Source organism: Ruditapes philippinarum, unplaced genomic scaffold (assembly GCF_026571515.1).
Source record: "Ruditapes philippinarum isolate M1 unplaced genomic scaffold, ASM2657151v2 ctg917_1_1_1_1, whole genome shotgun sequence".
NCBI classification, from domain to species: domain Eukaryota; kingdom Metazoa; phylum Mollusca; class Bivalvia; order Venerida; family Veneridae; genus Ruditapes; species Ruditapes philippinarum.
In genome coordinates, this window is record NW_026853925.1 from 121,008 (window position 1) to 131,522 (window position 10,515).

The window sequence follows — 10,515 nt, forward strand, 5'->3', positions numbered from 1 at the left end:
TCTTGCAATGTCCAGCAGTAAGATATTTTGTAAGCTATTACCTGGAATTTGTTTATCCCGCCATTAATATTTTGTCCAGAAATATACGGTGTCTCGGTCAGAAGGATGATATTTTGACGTTGCGCGGAAAAGTTGTGGTAATCGCCCTATCACCGTGTGTTAGAAAATAAATTACAAAAAAAAAATTCATATGAATATAATATAGAAGTATTAATGTTATTTGATTATTTAAGCATTTATTAAGTTGATCGCTAACTGAATTACTTCTATATAAGATTTCTAAGCCCATGTAACAAGATCCTATAGTAGGGTCACCTTACAGTTAAGACCAGTTTCAATAAAGAGCCATTGATAGTTGTAATTGATTTATATGCTTAAATTTGATATTTGAAAATACTGTTTATTGCCATACAGTTTCTTTAAATGTAAAATAAACAGCTTTAGAGTAAATGCAGTAAACTCTTCACAATATATATATACATAGTGTCAATGAAAAACTTGCAGTTCTTTAAAGACAAAATTATCTTGACCAGTAATATAGAATGCAGCTTCGCAAACAAAGTTTGTGCATTCTTTTATTCAAATAGAACATACTTAGTGAGTATTTCCTAGATTTCAATAAATTTCTGCAAGAAAAGTATTTTACTAAGGGATGAGAATAGTATAACTTTTTAGATAGATTTCAGAAGGATTTTTTCTGTATTTTGTATATAAATGAAAACAGTTAAGTGGAATCTATGATATTGTGTTATTTATTAAAGGATCAAGTACCCGATGTTCCTGCAGAGATATGGTCTGCTTATACGTAATGCAAGAACGCCGCCACAGTCGGAGACAGAGAACACGTGTGACACAGATACCTTGTACGACCCACTAGATGCACTGTATCGTAAACAACTTGATATGGTCTCTGTAGACTCACCAAAAAAGAGAAATAATACACCAAAAAGAAGGTTGAGGAGAAGGGCAGGTAAATTCTTCATTTATTTTTAGCTTGTCTGTTCTGAAGGAAATGTTGGGTGACTATAATGATCGCTGCCTTGCTGTTGGAGTAGTCATCTTTGTTGTTGTCATCGCATTACTTGCAAATCATTCAAACACTTTTCAAGGTGGCAATATCAAACTTGAATACTTTATAATTATAACAAGAAGCAGTTGCAATACAAGGAAATTCTGATTCATAAAGTATTGTAATGTTTTTGAATTTATGTTATTTCTATATTGATTTTAATTTATTAGTTGTTTTCAATAACAAATGAGCTTTAACAGTGCTTGCAGTGGACTTGTTATACATGTATTTCTACAGCTGTTTATTCCATCTTTATCTTCATGGCAGTGTTGTAAATGTAGCTTACCTCTAATCTATTCACCCTCTACTATTCAAAGATGAGGGAAAATAGGGAGGGCTATTGCACTCACCCAGATATTGGTGTTGCTGTCACACTTTGGTTAAGTTTTTTTTGTGCAAATTGATATCTCTAAAACTTCTCAAGAGAATGAGTTGAAGCTTCATGCATTTGATGTTATTATCTTACATGATGGGCTTAGGTCCCATAACACTGTGTTACCTTTTTTTACCTAGTTTTGCACTGAGAATAGTCAAATGCACTGTCGTATAGATAACTCTTGTATGTTAAGTAACGATAAACATTAGACATTGTGCTCTTGTCTAGCCAATGTAAATGATTGCTGACCAAAACATATACATAAATACATGTACTTGATACAGATATTTAATTTTCAGGATTGTCAAGTGCAGACCACACCAGGCGATGTAGTGCTGCTGTGTTGACTTTACAGTTTGGTAATTGTAAGGGTCTTACGAAGCAGTTTGGTAGAAGTAAATTGTTTTTACATCAGCATCAGGTACACCAGTACTCTTCTTGACTGTACTGAAAAAATATCTTACCTTAAAACTTGCCAGAGAAACAAGGACATTTCTAGCACATATATAAACATTACAGCCCTTATATACTAAAAGCAAATTATTTTAAAATTCATTATACAAATGGAGCATCAGAATATCACAAAGAAACAATAAAGAACGTTACATGACATAAAAGAACTGCAACAAAATGTGAAAACTAATGTTTAAACTTCTAATTGATTAATTAGTTTTATATTAGCCAAAAAGCATTATAATGTTAAAGTGATTGGAAAGTAATAGTCTAAGTTTTTCACCATAAAATATTTATATAATGAGAAATGTCTTTTATGATGCTTTAGAATAATAAGAGAACAATTGGTCATGTTTATTTAACAATAATTTGGGTGTGGGGGATCTGGAGATAAAGAGATTTGAAAAATAATTTAAACAGAACACAGAACCTTGTCAACATGCACTGATATACATGAATTTAGAAAACATATTAAGGAACATAGTTTAATTTAAATAATCCAACATATGTTCCTGAGTTTAATAGACCTTTCCAGTGTTTACAATTTTATGCATATTAGCTGACTGGCTATCAAACTGTTTAACTGAGATAATAATTTATGTAGTCATTGGCTGACCTAGTTTACAAAAATATAATGCATGGTTTTGTTGGTGATATGCATTGTTAGCAGTTGAGCTAACAATGAATAGAAAAGGGCAGGATAATTCTTTTCACTGTTAAAAACTTGGTAGGTTTGATATAAATAAAGGGTCATGTATATTATTGTTACTGTAACAGGTTGACAGTCTAGAGAAAACAAGATATGATATTATATCATCAAAGGCGGCCATGATTCAAGGTTTGTGGAGAAGGTATATTAAATGTTGTAGAGCAAAGAGACAGCATCAGGCAGCAAGTGTGATACAGTCAGCTTGGAGAAAATACAGACAACATAAACATTCCACAGCTGTGTTAAAAATACAGAAAAGTATGTGCAATAAAAGTTTAGTAAACATTTAATTGTTACATTGCAACATCGCGCAACAGATTGCGCCTACTTAGCTAAAAAGGGAGAGCATCAGATTTGTAATCTCAGGATCTGTGGTTCAGTCCTCAGCCTAGGTGAAATTTCTCTCAGGCAATTGATCTCCAACATTGAGTTTAGTGGTCATTTGTATCGCACTGCTTATGCAAAACTCATGTGGGATCAGTTTTTGGTCACTTGCCAAGAAGTTAATGATTACTGGTTAGTTGTCCAGGAAAGCCAGTTATTTAGGTGGACCTATTTCTACTTATTTGAGAGCAAATTAGGAGGTCACTGTTCATGGTCCATAATTCTTATATAGGATTTTGACAGATATATATGACCCTTTTTGAACTTAAAAAAACTGCTTTATCTAGCTCTTGTTTGACTATCTTCAATAAGAATAGTGGAGCATGCTGTCCTATTGATACCTCTTGTTTGTAATGGACTTTTCCTGCAGGGAAAGAAGAACAGACCAGTAACACTTAACAGTGGTAAGGGAGTTGAGTATAGATCACATGAAATACACCAGAGGCTTTGTTATACTTAACAAAATGTCTGTTTGACATGGCTTTACAATGATGACAAATAGCCTGTTTTTATATATAAATATATTTATAAACATATTCCATCTTACTTAAAATAAAATGATATTCTAAATACTCTTTTATTTGTAGCATTCCGTATGTATTTTGCAAGAAAAAGACTCAGGAAAATTGTGGCAACGATGAAGGAGAGAAAACAGAAGAAGGAGAAGACATCTTGGAAACCAATTCTTGACATGAGGAGGACATCGCCAGGTACTGGAAGGTTAAGTCGCAGTAGTGAAAGGTCAGATACGTCGCTTGATAGGTCATTAGAGCCAGAATGCAGCAGTTCAAATTCAAACACTTCTAGTCCATCTGTCTCAAAATCTGAAACTAATGTGCACTCCTTCACCATAAGTACCCCTAGAAAATCTCCAAAATGGCGGAGATCTGATAGACTAAATAATAAACAAAATAAGAACAAAGAAAATAATGTGATAATTCGAGCTAATCCTAAAGGTAGACCTGACATGAGTAAGTACAGTCCTGTAAAGTTGCTGCGATCTTACAGTAAACTGTCAGCCACAAAACGTTCCAATTCTAGCGTTGCCATGGATACAGGAAGTGAAGGTCATACCCATGAAGATCCTGACGTCTCTCCGAGAAAGAAACAAAAGATGGCAGATAGTTCTGTACAAGGTGCATTTCATCTACAAAATGGTATACTGACACGAAGATGTATACCTAAGGTATGATTGTATAGTAATTTATAATTGTTTTTTACTGGAAAATATTTCCTTACAATTGTATTTGTAGGATAAAATAGCTCTACAAGACTACATTAACCAATATCTAAGCTCATTAGAAAGAAAGATGGACTGTGAATCAGGCAACCTGAGTACGATTCCTTAATGATACAGGTCACTTTCGTTGTGATTGATCATGATCCTTTCTATGGTCTTTTAAAACGTACCTCTGCAGGGGCATGTGCAAATTATTTTCTGGAAAAGTAAGGTAATACGATACTGGTAAACTCTCACAGCCCTTTTGGGAATATGCGGGGGGTAAACTGTGCTTGACTAAAGGGGAAACTTTAAACCAAACCCCTGTAGTCTACTTAAGTCAGAATAAATTAACTATATTTTTCAAATTTAGGGCAGTTTTTACCTTATTTTCTTTTTTTTTTATCAATACCCTTGGGGCAAAGGGGTTGTGCTTAAGGGTTTGTTTTAAAATGCCAATGATCAAAATTTGTGTTGATCCCGGGTAAAACAAAACAAACAAAATTGAAACAATATTTATTATATATTTTTATATATATAATTTTTTTTTTTTTTAATTGACTTTACAGATCCAAAAAACGGTTCATCAAGAAACCAGTGTGTTTGAAGTATGCTCACTACATTCATCAGAAAGAATTACCAAGTGGACTAAGTGATTGTTTACCAGATGACCAGTTAGACTAGTTAATCAGTCTAGAAGGCATATAATTGAGCCGCGCCATGACAAAACCAACATAATGGGTTTGCGACCAACATGGATCCAGACCAGCCTGCGCGATGCACAGTCTGATAAAGATCCATGCTGTTCACTATCAGTTTCTTTACTTGTTATAGAGTATGTAAGCGAACAGCATGGATCCTGATCAGACTGCACGGATGCGCAGGCTGATCTGGATCTATGCTGGTCGCAAACCCATTATGTTGGTTTTGTTGTGATGCAGCTCAAATGTTTTATTTTATATTAACCGTCTGACCTTTTGCTACCCATGTGATCAGTGCAGACCAATATAAGCCCACACATTTGATCCATCTGATCATGGTCTGCACTGATCGCTCGCTTTTCAGTCATGACATGTATGTATTTTCCCCTATAAATGATGAATGGTTTTGTCCAGATTTTAAGATTTTCTAGCTTGGTACTGGTTAATATTTATTGAAAGTTTTTAATCTCTTTCTGGAGCTTAATCATTTAGCAGATGCAGATTTATTTTTGTTAGAAAGTTAATAACATGATTGCCATTCATGATCACAATTTGCTTTTACAAAAGTACAAAAGAAAATACTGGTAAGTCCATAAATACAGTTAAAAGACCTATACTTAGTAATGTAGAATCTGGGGAATAAACTTAAATATAAACTTAAATGTTTAAAATAATTTCAGGTGCATTTTTATGAGACTATTTTTGATATTTGCTTAAACTTACAGATTAAAAAAGAAAAATGTGCTTATATTTGTACTTACTGCAATATTATTTTTATGCTAAATTCTATCATGTTTATGTTTTTGCCTACAAGTGTCATGTGGATACACTGCTTCTTTTTCATCAAAGTTTGATTAAAAATGAGTCTTCAATCTTATGTTGAAAACTAATTTCAGGGGCTTATGCTACAGAGGGATATAACATGTCCATATTTTTGTCAATAAATCTCATTTTTAACTGTTGAAATTTAAAATATCAATAACATTATTTTTATTCAGTCTTGATTTGTTTTAGAAAATTTTAACATTTTAAATAATATTTTTTACAGAGTTATGTCCCTTGTCTTACTGTCAAGCACTAAGAATATGCAGTGTTGTGGGCAGCTTTTTTTAATATATATAAAATGTTTTAACATCATTATTGTTATCATTGTGGCATAACTTTCAACAATTTTAGTGAAGTATATGGATCAAGAAATGTGCTTTAAACATGCATGATAAAGAATAAAGAACAACAGTTAATTTTTATGTAAATTTATGGAATCCTACAAATTAAAATGTATGCCAAGAACAGGTTCAGCATAGCATTATCACCCATACTGTGAGTGATATACTACGAATGATATGGATTTTATTTCATGGATAAAAATCCAGTACATGTTTTTATAAAATAAATTGTGGAAAATATTCACTAGTCTGTACAAACTGTGTACAAACTGTGGCTCATCATGGGCAATATGAACATTCACAATTGATTTTGCTTTCAAGGGTTTGAGTAATTTTGACTATAATCAAATCTTATAATCAATGTATATATGGAACTACATGTCTGTAAATGTGACATAGTCAAAGAGAGATATGTACTAGTATAGTATCACACTCCAACATCTATAATGCTAAGATTGATTTATCTGTTGTTGTTAATGCCATTTCTAATTTTTGTTTAGCTGCATTCCAGTTATCATGTAGTTTTATTACACTGTAATTACAAATACAAATTATTCTATCAAAAGTAATGTGTATAAAGTGGGCCAGGCACGATTCATTTCACTGCAATCAGACCAGTTTCTTTACTGCTCATTGTATACTTTTCTGTTTTCATTTCTAGCTCCACTTTTTGTGTCGCCTTGAAAAAGGCGACATTTAGGGGTTACTTTTGTCGGCGGCGGTGTCGGCGTCCCCTAAAGCTTGTCTTCTGGAGCAAAAGTCAGTCATTATAAGTTGGATTGATTTCAAACTTGGTATGCATGCTTCTTATAATGACCCAAAGTGCAGTGCACAAGAACCGGTACTCTGCACTTCTTATTTTTTTAGTTATTGCCCTTTGTTAATTTTCATACTTTTTTTTTTTGTCCGGGCCATTTCTCCTAAAGTATAAAAGCTATGCATTTGAAACTTTCTCATAAATTATAAAAGCTCTGCATTTCTTATTTTTTGAGTTATCGCCCTTTGTTGATTTTCAAATTTCATTTTTGTTGTGGCCATTTCTCCTAAACTATATTGTTCACAAGGCGACACATCCGACTCGCAGAGTTCTAGTTGATAAAAAGGTAGAGGTATTGTCATGTCCCAATTTCCTTTTAAGTTAAATTTTTGTTTTTGCTCATTTATTACAATGCTAACAAAGGTATAACATTGAAACTCAATATGTAAATGAAGCTTGACCAGTTCTACCTGTGACACTGATTTTAAAGGTCACAGGTTAAGGTCACTGACCTGTAAATGATTTTTAAGGTCAAAGGTTCAAAGTCAATGTGGCCTGTAAAGGATTTTTAAGGTCAAAGGTTCAAGGTCACTGTGACCTTGTAAAAGGCAATAGGTTATGGTCCATTGTCTCAGGAACTACCAAAGCTATTTGCTTCTTACTTTGTTAACTTGTTCATCACTAACATGTAATGCCATACCACAAGGGCAGTTTATCTTAACTTTTATAAATTTTGCAGTTATGTCCTTTTTAAAAATGACTTTTTTTGCCCTGGCTAACCTTTATGTGAAGGTTAGTTTCTCAAAAACTATCAAAGATATTATTCACTTTGAACTTGAATTATTGTTCACAATCAAGATTGGGTCCAATTCTAAATGACAGAATATTATTATCTGCTGAGAATTATGTTTTTTCCAAGTATGGAGAAAAAATTATACACTGCTTGTGATATCTTGTATTAAAATGTAGACACTTTCAAATTATCATGAAACATGTTCAATTTGACATATATCTAGCAGTGTAGGATTAAGGAAGATATGTATGAATTATTGCTTTGTTACTGTTATGTTATTAAATAGTATATTCTTTTTACTGCAAATAAACTATTTAGAAAACAGATTGAAATTGTTTTGTTTTACTACATCAGAATTACTAATTCCCACAATATTTTTACATGATAGCCAAAAAATAGAACTTTAATTATATGTTCAGCTTGTCTGTTTTAGAGAATAAGTCATAGATTGGTGGTCGTGATTGTGGTGCAAAACCCATAGCTCATTATTCAGTCACTTACAACAAGCCACAGGATGTAACTTGGATTACTTTATAATCTTGACAAGGTGTAGTTATAAGACTAGGGATAATATTCTGAATGTTTTCTTGGAAATAGGCCGCTCAAATTTGGTCAAAATTTTTATTAGGTAGAATGATTTCAAAACTGAGATGTATCCACCCAAAACTTAAAATACTTGTTAAACATGTCAAGGCATAGTTGTAAGACAAGTGCATTATATTTTGAAGGCAATATCTTATCTGGAGTTTTTCTTTTCTTAAGAATTGATGTTAAAATTATTATTTAATGAAATATTTTTTAAACTAAAAATATTTTACTCCTTCCATGGCATACTTTCTTAAGGGAACAAGTTACATAACTCAGTGATCAGTATTTCTAGAATTATATGCCTTTATCACATCTTAAACAATTGCATAACTTCTTCTTCTATTTTTTCTATAGCAATATATTGAACATTATCAAAATTATTCTTTAACATTTGTTTAAAAGTAGACCTATTGTGTTCACAGCATCTTCTGTGTAGTGCGCAAAATAACTTTTATGTGACTGATTACTCAAAAAGTATTACCGGTTAGATATTGACATTAATTCAAGTTATCTCTTCAATTTCATTAAGCACTAGTCAATTGTTTCCAAGGTCTCCTACACCAGGTGGTGGTTGGGGGCTTGTGAGAAATTAGCAGTGCCACCATGTCTGGTAAATATGGTGCGGCAAATTAGCTGGGGATATGTCCAGGTAAATCTGACTGCCCCTGTAAGATGAGCACTTTCACCAGGAATTGACATTACGCCAGGGAAGATATTGCTCCGCCCAACTGATTCATGTGACCCGGTCATTAAGAACCTTAGACAAAAGACTGTACCAACGTTTACGGGAAACTGTCATGCCACTAAAGTGACTAATGAATTTACCTTATATAATTAGGTACATGTATATATAAAATTTTAATGTGTTTATTGAATAGTTCAATGTTTTATGATACTTTAAAAAGTAACAAATAACTGCATTCACGCTTCAATGATGAATAAGACATTTGGCAAAGATCTTGTTATATATCTCGCTGACTTCAAGGAAGATGTTACTGACAAAATATCATTTTAGTTTACAAATTCAAGGATACTTAAAATTGATGTACAGAACATAATTAACAGTAAAATTATATCATTTCATTTATTGGCAAATCGGCAATATAAATGCCTTTGACTATTTACATACTACATATGGCCAAAACATAGTTACAGTTTACATAAAAGTTACACAAAAAACTGCATGTTTAATCTTTAAATAATCAGCAAATTTTAAACTCACAAATAAAATAAATCCTACGAATCAATGAAACAGTAACATCAACAAATGTTTTTGGGGTTTTATGTGCAAAATCACTTAAATATGTTATTCATTTGTGCATAAATTGTCAAAATTAAATGAGAGAATTGCCCTTACATACTTTTGTTGTATGATATATGATTTTATGTACATTAGATATGTTTCATGATAAAACGCAATATTATTCACTTCAAAATAAGTTTTGCATATACCAGATCTCGGCTTTAAATTAAAACCGTGATCAGATATGATGTTATTAAAGCATGAAATGTATTTAAATATTTAATCTAAATTCATTGAGCTTTAATAGAAATATTTTAAGGTAGGATAATTTGACCTAAAATATTTATTGCATATTTAAGTACTTTTTTCTACTGCAGCATTTTATTGACACTTTTGTAAACGAACAAAAAAATGTCATATCATCTGGATATTCTGGGACCTTAAATAATAATAATATTATGTGATTATGAATTGACATAATTGTAATGAACAAAGGAAAGAGTACTTGTATTTGTTTAAACTTTTTCCTTGTTTAATGCAATGTGGTATCAGAGACAATTTAGATAATATTATCTATGTTTCTGGTGGTATAGCCATTTTTAACTTTCATACCTGCTATATAACTTATTATCTTCATATCCTATAGAAAGTTACTGATATTATTGTTTTTGTAAAATGAATCAGTTACGTATATTAACATATTAATTAATATATATACCTGAATCCATCTGTCATCATGTCAGGATATTTTGTAACTCAGATATACCGCTTTAATAGCTTAAAATTGACAAAAAAATAATTTCAATATAAATACTGCTGCACCATTGTCTTATACATATAGCTTATCTAAGGAAAATGGCAGACATCTTAGAGTGAAACTCAGATAACAATCGCAGATTGGCTTATAGGTCTGTAAGACCCCTGCCAGCTTGATTGACAGGTGGCGTAATGTCAATTTGGAAACTATTTTCCTGGAGTGAGTGAGACTTAATAATATGTATTAGTAAGTGGTGTGAGAGAAAGTTAAAACCTAGCTAAATATGAACATTGTGAAGGA

At 32.1% G+C, this 10,515-nt stretch overlaps 1 protein-coding gene across 3 annotated transcripts in view; it reads left to right on the forward strand.

Moving 5' to 3' along the window:
* The window catches only part of LOC132738387 (unconventional myosin-XIX-like), a 34,897-nt gene extending 30,699 nt beyond the window's left edge, over nt 1-4,198 (forward strand). For all 3 annotated transcript variants that reach the window (XM_060725878.1, XM_060725879.1, XM_060725880.1), the window contains 4 exons: nt 762-970; nt 1,745-1,866; nt 2,676-2,865; nt 3,579-4,198. In XM_060725878.1, coding sequence (XP_060581861.1) covers nt 762-970; nt 1,745-1,866; nt 2,676-2,865; nt 3,579-4,183 — 1,126 coding nt within the window. In that variant the 3' untranslated portion in view covers nt 4,184-4,198. The remainder of the gene's footprint in view (nt 1-761; nt 971-1,744; nt 1,867-2,675; nt 2,866-3,578) is intronic.
* Nucleotides 4,199-10,515: the final 6,317 nt, after the last annotated feature.